Genomic DNA, 23,208 nt, shown 5'->3' on the forward strand with positions numbered 1-23,208 from the left:
TGCGCGACACCGACTCGCGATAGTATCACACGTCCTTTAATTTTTGAAAGAGTCCATTTAAATGTTCAAACGCTACTTGTCGATTTTTCTAAAATAATTAAATAATTTAATTTAATTTAATATATTTACCTCAGCGCACGCTTTAATTTAATACGTATTAAAAAAAAAGATCTTTATGAACGTTATAATGCAGCCGCTTTTCGTCTCAACGAGGAACAGATCTTTTACTGCGGACATGTAAAGATAAGTGAGCGAAAAATCGATGAGTATACGTGTACGTGCGCATTAACTGGCTTCACATCCGCTTCTCCGCGAGTATCATCGACGATAGCGCGCCACTCCACGTTCTGGTGACACGGCGGTCATTTTAAGCGGGGTTCACGTGTCGGGACCACCCACCTCATGGAATTGGCTGATTACGCATTCCTGAACTTCAGCGTTTTCGGCGTCCCCCAGTTTTAACATTCGCCCGAAAAAATTTCGCATAGCGCCCGCGCCGGCCGATTCGTGAAGTTCGTTTCGGAGATTGCCCGCGAGTTTGTGGCTTGGCGACTTCTTTCTTCGGGTTCCCCGTTTCTTCTTCTTTTTTTTTCCTTTTTGTCTTTTTTTTTCTTTCCATACCGCAGGGTAGGTATGTTTCTGGATCTACTAATTGGTCGTAAAGGAAATGACGTTCGGGCTGGAAGTCGAGTTCCCGCCGTTCCAAAATGTTCCCCGCAGGACGGCTTTGCAACTCGGTCCGCGACGAGTGACTTCTTTATCGGGATCTTCTTTCCTAGAAATTAACATTTAAAGATCTATATATGAAGTTTGCTTCTAAGAATATATATTATACATTTAAACGACATATTTCGGTAATATAATGTTAATTAAAATTATTCATAAATTTTACATCACATTTCAAAAATGTTAAATATTACTTTCGTTTGAAAGTTAACTACATTTTCCTCTCACCGTGTTAAGGCTTTTAACATCAAGTTTAAACGGTTCAATCTTCGCGGTTCTAACTTTTACGCTGTGAAAGAGAAGTTTCTTTAGGCAGGAAAATCTTCTCCCTGGAAACGTTCGTCGAATCAGTCGACACGAGTTCTCGCGGAGCTTGTATAATATTTGCAAAATTTCAACCCTGCGGTTTGCAACCGTTTCTTCGTCGACGGCGATGCCGTTGTCGTTGGTGGCGGCGGTGGTGGTGGTGGCAAATATATTATGTCTCTCGTAAAATTAAGTTTTTACGATCATTTTATGGTCGCGCGCGGCCCGTCGATGCTTAGTACCTATAGGTGTGCATTTCTCACAGCTGCGCTAGGGGCTCGTGCCGACTCGTCACGGATCTCTTTCATCATACGCGTCGGTAGAACATTGTAACTATTTTTATGGACCGCAGATTTGGCCACCGAGCACCTCGGCAGGTACATTTAGCCCGGAGTCAGTTTGAACGCTCGCAACACGTTAAGTAAATTAACAGAACTGATAACGACACCCGCGCCCCATCGACATCTCGCCCGCTTTGATTTTTCTGAAACAAATCGAGGGACTTGAAGTACATTGTACATATTTTCACGCGCGAGAATAATTAAGATTTTGCTGCAAAATTAAAAAGAATGAGCTCACTTCGTTATCTTCCATTTCGCTTGTTTGTTCGTCTCACGAATATTCCATAGTTTTGACACTTATAGGCGCGCGAGGATAAACTTTTAAGTACAATATTTGAATATGTAAGTAAGTCCATAGTTCTCGAAAAAATTTGATAAATCTCGAATCGACATTTTCTCCCGAAGGACGATCGTAGACTGAAGGTTGTGTAGAATATTCGGTTACTTCCAACTTTCACTTTGTACAAAAAAAAAAGAACACCGAGAAAGGGAAGGAATTTTCCTGAATTTGGGTCATATTAAATCGCATTCATAAAAACTAGTTCTTGACCTGCATCTTCGAATTTAAGGGTGTGCTGTTAGAAAAATGTTCATGCTTCTCGTACAGAAGAATATTTTTATATTCCTTTTTAAGGAGATGTAGAGACTTTATTATCGCCGTGTAACTTAAAGGAACGATAGGTGCTTAAAGTTTCTTGCAAGATACACATATTTGTAATTTGTTGCCGAAAAATATTAAATGTAAAATAGTTTTTTTTAACGTAGAAGAAGCAAGAATAAATATTGCGCGAGGCGCTTGCTTTGTATAGTATTAAATAAGAAAAGAAAAAAAGAAGAAAATCTACGTTATTTTATAAATTTTTATTGCTTTTCTTTTTATTTGCAATTCGTGTAAATCATGACGCCAATTCCACCATGGTTTGCGATCCCAGAGTTTGACGTCTATTTTATAAACATGCGCGTACACATACATTATGCACGTATGAGTATGTAAACTATACAGTATTTGGAAATGTATAATGCAATAATATGAGTAAATGTATTCTGCCACCCGCACGAAGGTGGAGTAAAATATGAATATATTCGCGTCCGCGATAAGAATATGTATCGCTTTTGAAAAATATTTTCTGTAAAGCGATTAACGTAGCAAATTTCTTTTCTTAGAATTTATTTTTTAAATTATTTACGCAACAAAATTGTCTATCCCTTGATTTATTTTATATACATATATTAATTGCACGAAACTTTATCGACTATCTATCTTTCGTTTTTGTTTCGTTTCACGGGTAAAAAGAAAATAATCCTCGACGGGTTACGCGACATTGACACGAGTATCCGCGTGTCCATCCCGCGCATGATCTGGCGACGGTTACGGCGTTTACGCGCATCGGCGAAAGCCGAGACTGAATTCTAAGGAGAGATCGTGCCTGCAACCGTATTATTTTAGTTGAATTATTTATGGAACACCGCCACGGGGAAAAATAACGACTAGACATGCGCGGAATGTGACGTCGCTTCGTAAGCTCGAACAACCGAGTTTATCGAAATGTCATGCGACCCTTCTTTTTTCTTTTTTTTTCTTTCTTTTTCTCTCTTCCCCGTGCCGCGAGAACATCGCACCCGTCTAGTCGTAAATCAAACGCGAAATTGTCAAATTAATCGAGAGAGGACGGACAGCATCGGCCGTAAAGTTTTCAGACGAGCAACTGGAAAAATCTATGAATCTTTAACGATGTACTTTCTTTTCTTGTACGCTGCAACCCAAGGCGGCCTTGAGCAGTTCGAAAAAAGATCGTGACGTAACGGCAGGAAAGATGGGCAGGGTGAAAGAAATAAAACCGTTTAAATTTTACTTTAAAATAAATTTTCTTTAATAAATTGTGCGTTAAAAAAAAATACAGTTGGAACATCGAGATTTCTTATTTTAATTGCTCTCTTCGTGATGCATTAAATACTTTGTGCGGCGATCAAATTACAAAGTTGTGGCTCAGTGCCTTGTTAATCTTATAATGGCGGCCCGTTATCTCGGGGTAACCAGGAATTCTGGAACTCCTCGAAACAAATAAACGTCACGAAATTGCATTTAGTCCCTTAAGTATTTGTATACGTATATACCGGTATGGGACACCGGGCGCATATACGGTGTTCTAAATCGCGCAGAAACCGTGGATATCGCTGTGCCGTAATATATTCAAAATGAACTGAGATAAGGCGGAATCGACCCGGGGTAAAATCGTGGACGGTGGGGTTTGGGGGATGAGGCTAATGCCTCGGCATCTGGATATCTCTCGCGAGGCGTGGTTCCCGGATAGCTTTCTATCTATAGCCTCGCTTCCATGCGGCCCCAATCTCTCCGAGTACTTAACGCGAGGAAAATGCCTCGCGACACGATATATCGCTTCGCTTATTTTATTACCTCGGCCACGCAGATCGATTACGTTCAATTAAAGCATTAATGCATTTGCCGACGGTGCTCTTATTGTAATTGCGGTGGACCCTGGCGCACGCGTTGAGGGAAAATTAGTTGCTTCTGGAGCCAGCTTATAATTACGCAATATTTTTATCAGTAAACGTAATTAACTCGGTTGTATTTATCGTCGGAAGTGGCGTCTGAAATTGTGGTCGAGTCCAATAGCGACCGCATTTTTCTTTCGGCGTGCGTTCGCCAGGTAAAATGATGCAAAGTAGCGGCGTGCTGGATATATGTAGGGAGAGCCGACGATAGATAGACCCGTACAAGAGGGGCGAGAAAAACGTAGGAATGAAGAAAAATCCTGAGAGACTTTGCCTGATGAGGATGGTTCCCATGACGACGCAACCCCAGGAACACGAAACGGTCTAGCCCATTCTTGACTCAATACCGAACCGCCATACATTCACGTGGCCTATGTGCTCAAGCTCACTACCACCTTCTCAGTCTTCAAGCCCTCTTAAGCTTCTCCTCTCCTTCCCCCGGGCTTCCCGTCCCATGTTGTCTCTCGCGTCCCTCTTGCTCCTCCTCTATTCTTACTCAAATGGAAAATCCAGCGCTTATGCTTTGTTCCATCTATAGATCTTTGTACGCTGCGTGATGAAATAAAATCAGTGGTTGCAGGTGAAGCCACCGAAAAAAAGAAAATAATAATAAATTAAGAGCCACGATTCTATTACTTTATGTAACTTTATTACGTTTCGTTTTTTTTATCGCACGATCACACGTTAGTCGGAAAAATAAAAAACTAATATTTATTTGATTAATGCATAAATTAATTACATTTCAATGACTGGAAGGAAAACGTTTCAAGAGATGAAAACAAATGCGCGCTGCACGCATGTAATTCTTTTTAATAAAAATATATTGAAACGAATCGTATTCTAAACGACGCGTAAAAATTGACAATTGCCGCTCGCCAAAGAAAGACGCCACTTGTCACTTTTATCAGACATAGTACGCCAGTTCTTCGTCTCGCCAGGCGCACGCCACTGCCATATTGGAAGCGGTTCTCGAACCAGCGACTAGGATTGGTTGTCTGGCCATAGCGGCTGCCTCCGAAACGAGAGGGCGTCGGTGCTGCCAGGCATTGAAGCGCCGAAAGGCGTCTCGACGCCCCGCTGAAACTGGCACGCGTCGCGTCGCGCGGTTATGAGACTCTTTCAACCCCCTGCGCGCCGCGACTCCCTCGCGAGTTATCTCGCGCAGCAGACGTATCTTCACCGTCCGCACTTTAAAACGTACTAAAATAAGACAACATATGTCTTAATTAAAGTAAAGATCTTTTCACTTCGACGATTTTTAGCATCGCTCCAGATATGTTTAATAAAATAATAACTTTATTGTCGTTAATTATTATATTATTATAAAATATTATTTTCAAGCAACAGTATTCAAATTCTCGGCGAATCGTTCTTCAAATCGCAGCACCCTAAAGCGATGTATTTCAATTTCACCGTCCAGTGGGAATTGAGATTTCTTTATTGTGTAGAAGGGTTGAATTTTTTTAATCATCTCGGAGGAATTAAATCTTTCGCCGTGTTAGGGTTGCTGCCTCTCGGCGTAATGAGGGACACGGTGAGAGGGAAAAAACGGCAGCGGGGATTAATAGAAACTCTTTTTGGCGTGTGAAAGACCCGAGATATTGAAACAATTTTGGCAAATCGTGCATTCGCGTAACATTTTTTATTTACATCTAATTATTATTATTATTTTTTTTTAAATAATATATTTTTAAATTAGATTTGAAAGCACGGAAATGTGACGGAAAAGGACGGTTGCGGTGCAGTGTTTAACGTTGAACGTTGCGAATGTCAGGGAAAACCTCATTTCAACTCGAAACTAGAAACTAAAGGAGAGATAAGAGTCGCTGGAGATAATAAAAATTGTAGAGAAACGCGTCGCATAGTGCATCATTGTGTTTGCTGCTTAACCGCAGTAGTGGAAGACATATGAACTTCTTAAATTACTCTCGCCTGCGGAGAGTCTCATTAAAATGTTTGCTTATAATACTGCAAGACGTAGTTCTTAAAATAAGCAATGACGCAAACGCGAGATTTGTTTATTGCGGTGTTAACTTTGTCTTCGGAAAAACTTCATTTCGTCTCATGCATTCGTCCATATTTCAAGATCTTGTTTTTAATACAAGTTAATTACACATATTTTACGTGTCCGTTCAAAATGCAATCTTTTCCTTTATTCTCGAGCTTATTTCATGGTGTTCGAGGGCTTTTTCGTGTCTACGTTACCCGTTTAAAGTAGTACCGTAATTCTTCAGAATCATACAGGTTTTTATTTCATTTCTCAGGCCAGGGCGCGCTTAAAAGGCAATGGATAACGTTGAGTGATAAATGGCCCGGTTCTTCCAAATGTTTCACACGAGCAGGGTCGGCGCTTGTGAGTGTAGGCAGCATCCGAGGCAACGTCACCCCCTTGGTGACGAAAGGAATGGCAGGGAACCGAGAGCTTTCCCGTGTCTCTCTCTCGGATTGTTGCGCGCCCTCGGCCAATCTCTCCTCCGGTTTGCACAGGCCGAGTTTGCCGAACGCGTTTCTCGACCTCTTGCCGTCCCTTTATTGTTCAACCTTAAAAGTAATATCCCCGTCTACGTAGCACGTCCTGCCCACATTTCGCCGACATCATTTCTCTCTTGACCGGGAGAAACGAAACTCCTCGGCCGTTTGCGACGTTTAGAGAGAGGCTAAACAGTCTTTATTATCTCATCGTGCGTCTGCGATTGTATAAAGATATTTTCTTTTTTTTTTTTTTTTTAATATAAAACCGCTAATTCTCTTAATATTTAACGTCCGCAATTTAACAACGTCGATATCGTAAGAATGTTAAAGTTAATTTACAGACAGTAGACTAAATTTGACCGACATTTTGTGTCAACGCGAACGTGAAATTAATTAATTATTTTTTTAATTAGATTAATTTTTTTTTTTTTGGTAATAAAGAAATTTTCTAAAATATTACGTTGCCTTCTGGTTAAGCATTATTTATTGCACTATGAGATGGATAATGAACGTTTTTAAGTGGCTCGGTGAAGCTAGGTCTGTATAGGAGGTAGAGCGAAGTAAGGTTTCGTTATGGAACGGCGTCGCATTAATGGTTGTACAAGGTAGAGAACTTTATACCTGCCGTGATAGAAGCTACTAAAAGTCATATAAAACTCATGGTGACATGGCCCTTTATAAAAAGCAGTTATCAACCGACAGACCATTTAATTTGCGCTTCCGGTTTCTTTTTGTTTCCGCAGGCTGACGTTTTTCCTGTTGGACGTGTAAATAAAAGGCCTCAAAGTGTACGGCGCCGTGGAGAAGACGTTTCACCCGTTCGAGCTGAGCAGCAGGTTCGTTCGTTTAAAAATTTTTAATTTCTCGTTACTTACGTATATTTTCGCTAACGTATTAAAAAAAAAATTTTTTGTTTATAAATTATTAATGCAAAGAAAAAAAAAACTACAAATGTTATAAATAAATCACGTAGTTTGTAATTGTGATTTTAATATTGCAGGTTCTCCCGCGTGTTCCCCGGAACACTGCCCGGTATACAAGGTGAGTTGCACAACGTTGATTGCAATTTATTCTTTTACGTTTCAAGTCGGCAATTTAAAATTAAAAATGTGAATGCATAAAATCAAAGAACAGACGACATTTGGCAATCATCATAAGGGCAACGAGCGTACTCGACGAATTAAGCCGGAAGATAAAAATATATGTCGCGAAGGGAATAATGAATTTCTCTTTTTTTTTCCCGTGTCAACGTTCGCGGGTTAATTCGCATTAATTTAGTGAATGATCAGCCTCGAAAGCTCGAATGAAAATCTGGCCATAAACCCTCCATTTCCTAGGGTACGTACTTGCAGTAAACGGAAGATTGTATACAACCGCGTCGCGCTAAGCCCATAGCTACTAAACCGCGCGCATACCACCTATAAATGGGCGGGCTGCTATAAAGTCCATTCATGATCGCGTCGCCTGTACAACAAACGTCGGGTGGCTCGCGCCTCCCGCGCGATTTATTACACTCGTATTCAAGCGCGAGTTGTGTTTCCTACTTAGTACACGTGTACCGGCACGATTGCAACTCGAAATCGTCCCATTGTCTGCCTCGCCGCCGACAGACCGATCGACCCGGTTTTCGTCTGACCGCCGTATCGAAGTTCTTATTATGTAATTATGATACCAGACACCGTGAGAGCTTTGACAGTCGCTAAACTAATTTTTTTTTTTTTCTTTTTTAATATTTAAAGAAATGCTCGAAGGTAGAACAGACTGATTACAGTCAAGAATTGGAGATATAACAGTTGCCTTAGAAATAATTTATTATATGAAAAATGAGAAAAACTTGCACCTTTGATTACTAATGTGCGATCATCGGCACAATTCTCTCGTGAGTAACGCAGCCTGATGGCACACGACACTGATGGACAGACAGATGGAAAGCGTGTGTGCTACCGGAGTTGTTGTCAGACCGTTTTACTTTACTGCCCATAAAAGTACCGAGATTTAGACTGCAATACTGCCATGACGTATTGCTCGCGCCGCGTGTACGTGTACGTACACACCATCGAGGATGACTCCGACTCTCACCAGGCGTGATCCGCCAGGGCATTTTACCGACCACGTAACGCGTTTCGAAGAGAAAAAAAAGCAGTTTCGGCGCGATACCTAATGAATTTCGACAATTCCGTTCGTTTAATTGAAAATCCATAAGACAATTGCACGCCCAGCTATCTAAAATTAACAAACAATCTCCGATAAATGTAACTACACCTGCGAATACTAATATGATGATAAAAGGAAGAATGAAATCGTTAAATATAATTATAACCGTGACCAAATTGTGGCAGTAAAGATATTGGCGAGACAAGGCCGGCTATTATTTATTGCTATTATTACGAAAAAATATCACTAATACTGGCAGAAACAATTGACTCATTAGAGTGCATAGTCAAAGATAAGAGTCATTATGTAATCATATTTTTTTTTTTAACTTGTAATTTGTCATGTGCATCAATGAGATAATCCTCGCAGCGTCGAATATAAAAGTTTAATTTTTTAATATTCCAAAATAATTGACGCGCATCCAGGTCTCATTAAATACGGTAAAAATATTGATCCGATTATGCATTTTAAATCAAGGTATTAAGTTCAATAATATAAGATTCGTTAATAGAAGGTACTAACGGTATTCAGCGAGTACAGTTTCCTATTAAGTAACTGGACGTAATTACTAATCGGTTCGTCGTTCAGTTTTTATAGGTATTTTATTTTTCTTTTTTCTTTCTTTCTTTCTTTTTTTTTTTTTTCTTTGCTACGGGCTGGCCGTGTTCTCGAGAAAAAGCGGTGGTATTGAGATTCGATGGTTCGCAATGCTCGTTGAAAGTCAAAGAACAGTCTCTCTCCGTAAGAGATAGTCGGTATGTCGCGTTCGCTGGCGTGCGACGAGGAGTAGAGGAAGAAAAGCAGATTAGAGCGCGCGTGGTGGAGGCTGGGGGGAGAGCGCCGTGTAACCGCGGGCGCGAGAGAGAAAAGCGGAGAGCGAGAGAGAAACGGACGCGTGAAGGGGGTGGGAGACGAGTTCGTCCAGGGTACGTTTGCCAAACGATCCGAGAGATCGCGCTCACGTCGGTTCTCGGCCCGTTCGACTCCAAGCCGCGGGCAGAGCGCTTCAGTTGACGCTCAGTTCGGCTCAGCGAGGCCAGCAAGAAGAAAGGGGGTTATTCTATGTGTGTGAGCGCCGTGCGTGTGTGTATCGGCGCACGATCCTCGGAAACTGAAAAGGCACTCGGCTACCTGCCGAGAGTCTCTCGGCTGCGTTACGCTCAACCCTTGAGGGGTGGTTCTACCTGACGCAACCGACCCGAAGACAAAACGGAAGAGATCAAGGATCTTCTCTCTCTTGTTGTAGGAAACTTCGTGACGAATCGCGGACTTTAATGATTTTGCCTCAAGTGTATCTCGTGGCCGGATAGACCGCGGCGGTACGACGCGCGAGCGAAACGTTGAGATAATCGCGGCCGAAGCCCCATCGCGATGGGGATGACAAATCTCGCCGATGTTAGAAACGGGACGTGTGGCTCGCGCATGGTAAGCCACGGGACGATCGTAGCGCAGTCAGCCGCGTAGTGAGTTAGCCTAGCTTGCCGAGAGGATTGATGATTGCCAAGTGTCGCAACTAGTGCTCGCATTCGATTGCGCGCTGGTTTTAACGTGGTCTTGTAACGCGCGGCGACCGAGTACGATCGCCGCTCCAAATCACCGCGGCCCGAACGATGTGCTCTCGCTAAATCGCGTTGTGTCATTCTGTTTCTGTTTCAACCCTCGTCTCGCGGCATCGTTGGATTGGACGACCACGCATTCACCCTGATTGCTCGACTACCCTGGATCAACGGACTTCACACGTGGCTCGCTGCCGTCACGCCGAGAACCTGTTCGTCATCGTCAACTTTATCCGTCGACGTTCACGTCGCCGCGTGTGAATCTCTCGTCCGCGGATTTGTCGCGCAATCTTATCGCACCCCCGGCTTGTCTCACGTTTATCTACCCCTCCACCTGTCTGCTGCGGCGCTGCACACCCTCCCTTCCGCCGCCAATCCCTCATCGGACGACTCTCGTACCCGCACGATTTTTCTTATCCCCCACCCGCCTTTACTCGCTCCTTCCGCACGCGCTTTTTTTTTATTTACTCCGCGATATTCGCGGGACACCACGATCGGCCGGCGATGAATGCTCCGCTCCTCGGCCCCCGGTGAAAATCTTAAACGTGAACATTCGACACGCGCCCTCATCGTGTTCCCATTCCGCTGAACGCGCTCGCGGTTCACGTTTCGCGTACGCCGAGGAATTCCGTTCAACGCGCTACGCTTATCGCCACGTTATCACGATGACCGCGCGACGCTCGTCGCACTTGGGGTGAACTCTTGTCGGCCTACCGCGGACCCGTGATTATTCCCGAATTTGTAAAACGGTCACGGAACAATCGCCGATTATCCTCCGCGAACGTCGGCATAAATATTGTTGTAACACCGGCAATAAACCGTCATCATCTGCACCATCGCCGATCACGTGGCTTGCTCGACGGCGACGCTGTACGATAATGTTCACGCCGCGCCGCTATGTGGCTCCGGCGTGGGCCACCCTGGCTCCGTCACGCCGATGGGGACAGCAACCGGAGCGGGGAATTCCACCGGGGTGACCTGGTGGGCCATGATGAACGGTTCCCTCTACGAGGACAGCCCGCCGCCAGTTCCACCGACAGCCTCGACCCTCGTATCGATTCAGCAAACGACCTCGACGCCGGGCTCCCATCAGCAGGCAACGACGCCGACTTCACCTGGTGCACCTGCTTCATCGGCAACGACAGCTCCTCCGGCACCCACCGCGAGCGCCAGCTCGACTTCGCCGAGCGCTTCTTCGGTGGCGAGCAACAGCGCGGCCGGGCCACTTCACATACCCGCCAAGAGATTAACCGCGACACCGGGAGGCGCCGGTACCACTTACGGCGAGGTAGGCTGCGTCGAATCATCGGGCGCGCCAGGCGGTGCGGGCGCAGCGGGCGTGATACGACACTCACACTCGGCCGGATCCCAGGGCGGCTGGAGCTACAGTCCGCACCATCCGCAGGACTCTCATTACTCGTCCACGGCGACCGAATCGTTGAACCATCATCAGACTTACGGGGGTAACAATCCCCCGACGTACTACAACCTGGCGGCTGATCCCACCTCGACCTCCGGCTCCTCCAGGGACAACCGGAAGACCGGGCTGTTCTGGTCGCCAGCGGCCGCCACCGCTGGATCGGCCAGCGCCGGCGGCTCTACCTCGGACTACAAATCTTACAACTCGGCCGGCGTGGTGACCACGACGTCGACCACGGGAGGATCTACCACCGGCGCTACCGGCGCCACCGACCCGGCCGTGTCCTGCCACCAGAACTTCTCCCAGAGCTGGTGTAGTAATTACGCGCCGTACACCACGGCGAGGCATCACCACCCGATTGACACGGCCGGACACCATCATCCTCACTCGCAGGCGGGGGTACCACCGTATTTGGCGCCATCCGCGGCCGACGACCGTGGTAGGGTCGCTGCTGCAATGGTCGCCGCGGAAGGTGCCTTTCCCCACGATGGATACAGCGGCCTGAGGACCTACGCGCCAGAACCTGTTACTTCGAGTCCCTACCCACCTCCAGGTAAGCATCTACTCCGTCCTGCCAACGCGTTGTTTTTTTTATTTCTTTTTATTTTTTTTTCTCTTCCCAACAATTAATCTTAAATGTACGCTCTTTCAAGCCTACGCGTTAATCAAATTTTTTACAATTTTTAACAAAATTTTCAACAAATAACTTTGCTTACAATGTTCCATAGATTTTTATTACCTTTTTTATTTCCGCTGTTTTGAATAATCAAAAAAAAAAAAAAAAAATCTCTTGTTTATAATGTGGTAAAACTGTTATTTATACCTCCTAAAACGAGGAGTTTGTAAGCTTCAGGTAGTTTCTTGTTTTCACAGATGCCATAAATCGGCATAATGTCCCTCAAGCTGTACGGCCGAAAGGCCTGTCGACACTAATTAACTCGCGCGAAGTAGAACTCGCAGTTGATGCCTTAGCGCGGAAAGCCAAAAGCTACGAAAAATGATATATGCATACGTAACGTTGCCCGATTAAAAGCATCGCCGGTAATTTATATGATAGTCGCATGTAACTTCCGGAAACGTCTCTCCGACACTTTCGAAGCGATCCCGATGAACTTATTCGGCAAAGCGAGGGCCGCAGTCATCGTTCATTCACGTTGTCCTCTTTTGTCCTTTCCTTCCATCTCCGTCCTTTTCTCAGGACCCTGCAGCCCATGAAACGTCGCATGAGCAACAACGAACGGCGGCGGGTTTATTGGCGGCCGTAACTCGTAAACTCTGGCGCGCGCCTCCGATCAGCTGATCCGTTCCATGACCCGTGCAGGCTTTCAGTCTTTCCGGCTAACGGCTGTTTCGCGCGCTCGCATTGTCGCGACTATCTCCCCATTATTTTCATTTCAAACGATAATTTTTTTTTTTCTTTTTTTCCCTCCCCGTTCCGTCTAATCTTCCTTTAAAGAAGCCCGGCATTCCATCCGCGTTCGCTTCTTCTCGTTTCTTTCCGCGAGCAGACACTCGAGACTAAACGGGACTATCGCGAACGGCCTCGTTCGCAAGAATAAGATATACTTTTTAACGTTAGACGTGCGTCTTGCATAGCGTGTTAATCCCACAACTTTTTTCAGTATCCGTACGGTGTGTCACACCGGCATAAATCACCGCGGCAATAAAATACTTTGTAGAAACGGCATTAATTTATTCGTTACTTAATACGACAGAGTCGATATACCACGGATTGTAAATTACGCTTAAACTTAATTGTGTTATGACAGCGACGCCGGTTTTTTTTTTTTTTTTGTATCTGTAAAAATATTTGAATTTTATATCAGGCGTGCGCCAAGGGTAGCCATGCATGTGTGTGCGCGTCTCATCGATCGTCGGAGCTCGTCCGTCGTGTCCTTCTAAAGAAAATCGCCCGCCGCATGCGGCACGACGCCCGTCGCTCGTGTCTCGGCGATACTTTGTAGTTCGTGCAAGCGCCATCGACGGGACTCCGATAACCGAGATAACGTTCGCGTGATCAGCCGCGAGCTAATCATATGCACACGAGGGGAGGAGTGCGCGTCGTGGAGGCGCAAGCGTGTACGAAGTAGCCGTCGTGCGGATACCCCGCGTATAGTTTAAGCGCAACCCGAGAGATGGCGGCTCTATTATCTCTGCCCGCCCGTTCGGAACGAGAGAGCGCGCCGCTTGCACCGTATCGCGCCGAGCCATCCCATATTAGTCTCGCGTAATCTCCGAGAAATCACAATGCCGGCCAGGTGTCCCCCCAGCGCGCAGCTCGATCTCTTCGGCGAGATATTCCCTCCTCGCGTCATCGTGCCGAACGTACAGCCGGGCCGAACGTACGCCGGGCCGTGTTCGCGCTCATCGCCTTTCGATCGGTATTCATGCCTAATTAAGCCCTCCGAGCCCTATCGGTCGTCATTACGCGCACTTACATTACGGGCCGGAATAAATTTAGAATAAAATACGGCTTCATCTGGTTTCCCGGTTTCACCGTGAGAGCTACGTTCCGTTTTCTACGTATGGGAAAAATTCAAACGGATACCTCCGAGAGTTTATTTACTTCGTATATTGAGTATTTAATTTAAATTTAATAACGTGGTGGTTTTATATATTTTTTTTTAGAGAAATTATAATTAAATTACTGGAATAAAGCCATAAATGTATGTTGCATTTTTAAATACGTCGAAATGTTCGTTTTCAATTTTATTTTTTGTTTAAAAAAGGAATATATATAATATACGCCAGCTCACGCGAGTCGATAATGAAAGTATGATAGATGGGAAAAATGCCGAATGCTCCTAATCGATATTGCATTCCCGTGACAACCCCAGTTACGAACCCTTCGACTATTTCTATCAGTTCGAGAAACTTGGTGCAGTTTTTGAATGCGAACTCCAGATGTCTTTCGATCTTTTAATATTACATATCTTTTTAGTATTCTTTTTTTTATGGGTCGTATAATCTATTGTTTTAATGTCTAATATCCTTTAGAGTGCACATTGTTGTTTCTTTTAAATAATATAATTAGAAATAATTACATACATTTTTAAATATTACATTAAGTATGATAAATATTAAAGATATCTCGTTTCTTATCTCGTTTCAATATTTGCGACGATCCCGACCTTTGTCAGATAATTTTTGCATTTTATTAAAAGTAACTGACCTTTGTTTAACATTTTTACGTTTTAATGTGCAATAAATTCTTATCTCTTAAGCAATCACGGCGGGGCAAAAGCGCGTATCAAAAGAGAAAGGAAAACGGAAAGGTTTAGAAAATGAAATAAAGAAAATTCGGGGATTGAACCGGGGCAGATCTCGAGGAGCGAAATATCTCATTTATTCAAACATACGTTTTATCGATTAAGATGTTTTGGGTATCAAAGTACCTTCATAATTTGCATGTTAAGTGACTTGCGTTTATGTGTTTTTGTTTTACAGCTTAAGCTGGTGCAGGGAAAAGAGGAGGGAGAGAGAAGGAAAAAGGAACTATAGCTTTAATAATAATAAATTTAGAGAACTGTCAACCGAAATGCATAAAAGTATCTGCGTGACATCCGAGATATTATAATCCTGCGCAAATGGCATTCGTTGCACGCGTCCGACGGGTTAAACAATGTTACCATTTAGAACAACCATATCTGTCTAGACACATTAAAAAAATACGATTCGATCTATCTCGCTTAATCTCCGAAGAATTTTATGAATCAAGATTTCTTATTAAATTTATTATAACATCAATATGCATCTAATTACGATAATAAAAGAAAATTCGACATCTCTGTGCGGTTAAAGACGCTGTGTCTTCAAGTGGGTCTCACTTTTTCTCTCTCTCTTTCTCTTTCTCGCGCACGCAAAAATACAAAATAAATAATCGGAAAAAGATTCACCGGGTAGACATAATTTTGTTGCATTTGCGTATGTTAAGAGGACGTTTATTCAGCCCGTGGCTGGGTTAAAGATAGACAGATGAGTCGCGGGCTTTCGTAATCGCTTCATTCCGCCGGCGCGGCTTTGCCGTACCGTTTGACTCGCGTCCCGTCCCATCGGTGCACACTCCGCTTCAACAAATTCATTCGCGTCGCTCCACATTTCTGGGTTTGCAACGGGGCATAGTGTGTGCCCTGTTAAGAACCACCGACCATCCGAGACGCTTTAGAGAACGAGCCTAACACAACGGTTCCGCGCTAACTCCCGGCTTCATGTTTTTTGTGCGGTTAGTAGAACCGGTCCAATTATATCATACCACTGTGCCAGGAACGACCACGACAACCCTCGCGCGCATGTTGTTACACGTGTACGTATACACGTATATATGTCGAATAATGTTGCGCACGCACATACAGCTGGAGTGCACGCTTTGACATTCGGAAAGTTGTGTCAAGCGTGGATTTAGTCGCCGATATTTCTTAGACGGATTAGCTTCTCGCATGACATACGGAATTTTAATAAAAAAGAAAAATAAAGACGTTAATATTATTAATTATTATTCAATTAATGTTTAATAAAAGAATATTTCTTACTTAATGCAATAATGAATCTTACACGCGTTATTTAATGATTTATTACAGAAATTTGAAAGATTAAAAATAAAAAGAAAAATTAATTACGCTTTTGCTTGTAATATCGATCGTTTGATAATTTTTTAATATTATTAGAGATGTAAAATCGCGTTAAAAAGTACATTTTTCAACGATTTCTCGTGATTAATATATTTATATTCGCCAAATGATAAACTCGTGCGATAAATGAACACTATCTACGCATTACCTACGTACTATCTGTGCATTAATTTATTATATGAGCTACATGGAAGAGTTATTTAAAATAAATGATTACGGAACGTTTATTAAAAAAGAAAGAGTAACGGTATCGGTTACGCGCCGATGCACCAACTAACGAACCGACGTATTTGCGCTCCTTTCTACCAGTCACTTTGTAGTAACGAATGGCGGTGTCTGCAGAAAAAAGAAACAGGCATAATCATTTTCTTCATTCAAAATCCATCTGAACATACCGGCGACCGAACTAGTCTATAAATCGATTGGTTTATAACATTTTATTATAATCTCGACGTTTGATTCGGATCGGGCGACGAAAAAGTTTTGCGAAATTAAAAATAATATATACGGTATTGAAATCTCACGTTTGCGATGATTATCACTGCCTTTGAAATCGATTATCCTGTCCCGAAAATTTCTAGCTAGCAGCTAGGTTGTTTTATTGTCGACAAACTAATTGTGTTAAGTGATGTGGGGTTCCTCCCCATCTTCCTTGTTTCCCGCAGGTTCACTTGCGGGCGTGGGTGTTGGAGTTGGCGTTGCCGGGATGGGCGTCGGATGCGGCGGCTCCAACCCCCTGGAGTGGACGGGCCAGGTGACAGTACGGAAGAAACGCAAGCCCTACTCAAAGTTTCAAACTCTCGAACTGGAGAAGGAGTTCCTCTTCAACGCGTACGTTTCGAAGCAAAAGCGATGGGAGCTTGCGCGAAACTTGAACCTGACCGAGCGCCAGGTGAAGATCTGGTTTCAAAATCGTCGGATGAAGAACAAGAAGAACAGTCAGCGGCAGTCGCAACAGCAGAACAACAACAACAATAACAACAGCAGCAACAACAACGCGAATCATCATGCGGCAACCGGGAGTCATCATCACGCGAGCACCGCTCACGCACCACCTTCGAGTCACCACGTAGTCGCGCAGGCGCATCATGCGAACGGCTCTACGAAGCATCATCAGTGACCCGTGGCCTTCTCTGGGGTCGTTTTCGGGCATCATCACCACAGCCATACCTCGTCCAGCAGCGGTGGCAGCCACGGGGGTAGCCATAGCAGCCTGGTAGCAGGTCACAGCCATAGCCTCCACGCACCGCAGTCCCAAACGCCGCTGCCGCCGATTCACGTGTCGTCGTCGTCCTCGGGCACCGTCACGCCCGCCACGGCCGTAGTCCATCCACACACGCACACGCACGCACACTCCGGCAGCCATCATCATCAGCTGGCGCACGTGGCTCAACAATATCCCGCTCTTCTGCATCAAACGTCTCACGGCTTGGCCGCCTGAACGCGCCGAGCGCCCCAGAGAAATCCCGTCGAGAGAAACACCTCGACTGAAATCCGAGGTGATCTCGTTAAACCGTCGATCAGCATCCACGTCCACGGGGATTCGATGAAAACTCATGGACTCTGTCGAGCAGCCGTTTAAAGACTGCCTCCACTAAGGAAATATGAAAGCTCGCGCGTAGTATATTATTATTAATTATTAATTGTATTATTAATTATTAATTATATTATTATTATTATTATTCAATCAAGCGAGGGCCTCGCTACTGTATAGAAAGGGCGCGTTTAGGGCCATTATTTCAAGCGGCCCGGAGACTCTCTTCGAGTGTCGGTGTCGGGTGCCGGTATTCCACGAGTAATACGCGTCATCAGGCGACACTAAGCAATCTGTCCAATTCGTAATTCGGTAGTATTTTCTCCAGTTATATATATATATATTATATATATATATTATATATATATAAACATAAAGTAAAGAGGTAATTAATGTCACTTAGTGTATTTCCACTCCTCCTCCACCGCCCCGGAGCTTCCTCCTCCCTTCTCCAGTCGTGCGTTGTATTTACTCCGTCTCACATCCCTATCTATTGTTAGGCCCCCGGGTCATGCATTTGGAGATTGGAACGTGCCGTTACAGTCACACCCGGGGTTGATTCAATCAGGCATCATTGATTTTGCAGTTAGGGTTCTGGACGGTCCGTCGAGAATCGCAAGTTGTGTTAAGCGGACGGGTCGCTTTTAGGGGTAAGTGGACTCACTGATCTCGTATAAGTGCATGTGTAACGCTCTTTAAATTAACTTTTCACTTCGGTATGGGTTATATACGGTCGTGTTAAAAGCAACCTGCCTACGCATAATTAGGTAACACCTAAAGAGTTAGTTAGCAAGAAAATTTATTGCTACTCCTCACTCGACGTTCCTGAATCTAATTTTGTTTTCTCAGTGTCGCTTTTAATACCTTATTTCAAGGCCATAAATTGTACAAATTTTAACGACGTAAAGATATCGCGGCAAATATCTTTGCACAATAATATTTCAATTCGAATATCTAATATTGTCACCCAATGATTTAAGCGTTATTTTCTTTTGCCGTTAAATTGTTTGCTCGTTCTGACAAAATAAAAGAGTGTGGCCAATTTTGAAGTCAGCGTAGAACACGAGCGTATTTGAGAAGTTAGATAGTTACGTCCACGATGTCGTACTAATCGCCTACCAAGGATCGCAAATTAGTACCTATAATTCTTATACTATATTGAATAAAAGCGATTTACGTTAAAAATATACCTAGTAGCCAGATTAGTAGTCAATTGTACTGTTCTAGGCTGAGTTTAGGATCTTCATAGAAATTACAATGCAGGGTCAAAGTCGTACGAGCAGTATTCTCACTTCCGAGCGAAATTCTTGCCGTGAAAGGGACAAGTGGTTATGGTACTTAACGCTATGAGCTTTACTACTTGTTAAAAAAATAAAAAAAAAAAAAAAACAAGAAAAAGAAAAAAAAACTGACGTCGGAATTGTTTTCCTCAAATTTTTGTTATGTTTAATAATACTTTCGTTGGGTCTCTTAAGTATTCGTCGGTGAAAATCCGAACGTGGTCGATCGATATCTCAAATCGACATTCGTTAAGTTTTAATATTAAAATTATTTTAATTAAAATTAATTTAATATAATTGAATTGATTATATTCTAAATATAATTGATATTGATTATATTCTACGCTTTTGGTTAGACTTAAAAATATCTAAGATAAAAAGTATTTGTTAATTAATAGTATCAATAACCGTACACCCACGGTTATTGATAATTATTAATATATATGCATATATATTTTTTTTTTTTTTATGCGTTCAATGAATGTCACAAGTATTGATCTCTGTACGTACATCCAATAGATGTTTCTTCTGACGAAAGTCTTCCGGTCGTTCTGCATCTTTTTTTAAATTAATAATTTTTTTTTTTTTTTTTTTTTTAAGACCTGTGCTCGTGTCTTTCACGACGAGAAGCAAACGTAAAGAAAGAAAATAAAAAAAAAAGAAAGAGCAATCTCGATCTCGTATGAACGAAGTCCTAAGCGCGGCCGGAATACAACTCTGAACAGAACGTCAGCGAGTAATTAGATAATCTAATCAGATCTTAAATGAAGGAAAAGAGCTAGACCCGCTGGATCTCTATTCTAAGGTGCAACTATCTAAATTACAAAGGACTGCGGAGTCCGCGTGAATGGCTACAATATGTTATACATGTGTATTTTGTGTATGTGCATGTGTGTGTGTGGATGTGGTTCGGACGGGCGTGTGAATACGTACGCGTATCCACGTTTATACCGGGGGTATGTTAGCGTGCATACGTGTACGTACGCCTTCCGTAAGCAAGAGCATTTGTTTCATTTTGAGCATTTGCGTACGAACGTCTCGCACGGCTGTGGATACGAGTGTATGTCTCGCGGTACAAAGTGAGAAAAGCAGAGGAATCGATAGGACGAATAAGGAGAGAGAGATTGAGATAAAGAAGAAGAATAAGAGAAATAAAAGATGGTTAAGACCGGGAACGGGAAAGTGTTGAAAACCGCGAACCGAGAGCTCTCGAGCGTGTGAAACAGCAACGCGGACGAGATTGGCAGCGGATGAAGTCGAAATGAAACGTGAAGACGGCGCGAACGACAGGACGCGGATCGCGATCGAGTGAGTTTTTAACTCGTGAGAGACTGAGTTCCGGACAACTGTATAGTTCTGCTACGATACTGTAACGGTTAATTATGTAACGGCGATAATATAACACAATATAAACGATAACAAGGTAAATGATTTCAAGTGGGAAACGATTAAACGGGAGGACTCGGCTGAACGGTGGCGATCCCGTCGCTCTCACCGTTGCCGCTCGAAGCTTCGCCGCAAGTTGATTGTAATTAGTTATTAAATATACCACTGACGACGTTTATTATGACTATTAAAAGAAAAGTTCTTAAGATTATTATTATATTATATATTATTATATTATTAATATTATTATGATTATTATTGTGAGCGTCACGTTAATATTATGTTATTGTTTTTATTGTGTGTTGTTTTGTATGTACTTATCAAGCCTATAATATTAACATTACAATAATCTACACCCACGCTCACGCAGACACGGTAGAACAGGGGAAGGAAGTAAAAAAAAAAAAAAAAAAAAAACTGGTTATCACGTTTATCCGCTCCAAATAACGACTTGATTTCGCGATTTGCAAATTGGCAATGTCCGGTGGGAAAGAATATTTCCCAGTTTTCTGACATGCAAACGGAACTTTTATGTTTTTCAATTTATGAAGAATTTTATAACGCTTTTTAGATTGTACTTAATTTCGGATCGATAGAATGAGTAATCTAAAACTAAAGTTATATATTGTGTCGTTGAGGTGCTGGAAAAGGAAAGGTAGAATGCTTGAGAGTTGGCACCTTTTTATTTAAAAAAATAATAATAAGAAAGAAAATTGTTTTATATAAAAATGTTTTTAAGTATTTTTGTGACTTAATTGCTAAAATATTTTTCTGTTATTTTTATATAGGCGATAACGAAGCTATAATGCATGAAGTGATTATCGATACGCGAAGTAAAAGTAAAAGAGTCCTGATTGTACCGTTTACGTTGTCTAATATTGCTCTTCGTGCAGTAAAGATCATCTTAATTTGCCACTTCATAATTGTATATTATCATGCGCTGTATCTGTAAATTATATGCGTAAATATTAATTGTTTAATATTCCGTTTAAAAATCTCCATCCTTATACCACATATAACAAAGACATAAACCACAAAATATTACAAATAAATCGTCATGTTTCTTTTTTATGAAATCAATTATGTTTAACCCATTACACACGCAAAAATAATGTAAAAAAATATTTTTGCAACCTCTTTTATTGTAATACAGATTTAACAGACGTATATTAAAATATGATGTATAAACCTTTTTCTTTTAATAGCTGAAAGTCTATTAATATGTTTAAAATTAATTCTGATTTTTTTCAGAACCTGAAAGTTGTGAGGAGAATGATAGGTTATTTAAGAGCACTCAGGATAATGCAAAATTTTTTAATTTAATTTTGTATAATATTTCGATTCTGTCTATATGTGAGTTATACAATTATTTTAATTTCTTTTTTTACTCAACATGTTAAAAAAAAAATCATGTACTAATCCTTTACGTTTAAATATATTGACTGTTTTTTTTATAAAATAACACTCTTGCGGGTTTAACTTTTTAATTTATAAATTTTTGTGGCTTTAAACGCGTTACAATTGAAAGTAATAATGATGCCTAAGATTTTAATAAAATTCATTATTCAGTGCAACATATCAAAATGTAATACAACATAATAATTTTTTAAACATCTGTAATATTTATCTGAAATTGTTTTAAATAATTCATTACATACATACTATTAATAATTCTTAATATATTTATTAAAACGTAATGCTGTTTAATCCACGAAAATTTTTAATCTACTTAAAGTTAAACGTAAACATTTTTAAAGAATTTAATCTTTAACATGTTGAAAAGAAATATTTAAACTATAGTACGACTACTATATTACTTTTTAATATGTCTAGATTTTGGGAAAGATAAAATGCAAATTGTTTTCGTTATTTTTAAACATGTTTTTTTTTTTCAAAATGTGTGCATTTTATTCAATTTTTTTTTCCATTCCTATATTTATCCATTCACATTTTAATTGTATTTGTATGATACTAAGATATGTCCGTAAGGTAGAAATTATATGCTACTTGTAAATAAAATTACAAGATTATTCCTGTATCGAAGTGCAATAATAAAATATGTTATATTAGTGCCAAAGCAATTGCAAAATAGAGCTTGAAGTTCCTTCCGTATTAAACAGGAGTATACACTGATTAATTATTTCTCTATCTTTTAAAATATATTCCACGATGTAAGTACTCCTATTACATTAATATTACTACATACAAAACTTTTTATAATTTAATAGTAATAATTTGATATTAAAAATTCGTGAGTTACTCAAATATACATATAACATATTTTTATATACTATATAATTTTTTTTTATTATATGTAATTCAGTAATTATTTGAAATATTACGTATTAAATTAATTATTACTTAAAATTGTAAATTATATAAGGCAGTTTAATTAATGTATAAAATAGACATGTTTAGACTTCGACTGATGAAACGTAGAGCTGTATTTTTAATCATTGTATTCCAGGACATGAAGAAGGATGCAAATTGAAAATGTGTCAGTAAGTACCAAATTTCTAATGTGATTTATTATAATACTTATATTTTTTACAAAAATAATTTACATAGCAAAGACAAAAAAAAAAGAAAAAAAATAGGGTCTAGGTCACCTAATGCTTTATTTCGGGACAGCAAAAAACGGGTGAAACCCTTTAGAATTATGTACCTCGATCGATGCAAAAAAAGATTAGAATCCTTCGTAGCAAACTTTCTAATTCTGCCGTAACTGGATTCGTATCTTCAGTTGTGCATCACGCTATGTCGAGTCAGTCGTGTGTTAATGCAACGTCTGGGCATGGCATTTACAATTTCGTACAACATTAAGCGTAAAATTATTCCGGAAAGTACAAAACGTTACAAAGTAGCCGTTGTCGATCGATTCGCGCACAAAC

General features: G+C 41.5%; 1 protein-coding gene across 2 annotated transcripts; it reads left to right on the forward strand.

The window, feature by feature from the left end:
• The first annotated feature begins 9,500 nt into the window (after positions 1-9,500).
• Positions 9,501-22,394, forward strand: LOC139103331 (homeobox protein abdominal-B). Of its 2 annotated transcripts, none has more exons than XM_070657887.1 (2): positions 9,501-12,042; positions 16,783-22,394. In XM_070657887.1, the coding sequence occupies exons 1-2, from the start codon at positions 11,007-11,009 to the stop codon at positions 17,235-17,237; spliced, it is 1,491 nt and encodes a 496-aa protein (XP_070513988.1). In that variant the 5' UTR covers positions 9,501-11,006; the 3' UTR covers positions 17,238-22,394. The 2 variants fall into 2 exon arrangements, with proteins under 2 accessions (XP_070513988.1, XP_070513987.1); XM_070657886.1 differs by having other exon boundaries at positions 9,504-12,042; positions 16,744-22,394.
• Positions 22,395-23,208: the final 814 nt, after the last annotated feature.

The sequence above is a fragment of the Cardiocondyla obscurior genome, linkage group LG06, assembly GCF_019399895.1.
Source record: "Cardiocondyla obscurior isolate alpha-2009 linkage group LG06, Cobs3.1, whole genome shotgun sequence".
NCBI lineage: Eukaryota > Metazoa > Arthropoda > Insecta > Hymenoptera > Formicidae > Cardiocondyla > Cardiocondyla obscurior.

What these genes read in the sequence shown, in the direction of transcription:
- LOC139103331 (XM_070657886.1), top strand. Translation starts at nt 11,007, where the DNA reads ATGGGGACAGCAACCGGAGCGGGGAATTCCACCGGGGTGACCTGGTGG. An exon ending in GAGTCCCTACCCACCTCCAG is followed by an intron (nt 12,043 to 16,743) that starts GTAAGCATCTAC and finishes AATTGTGTTAAG; the next exon opens with TGATGTGGGGTTCCTCCCCA.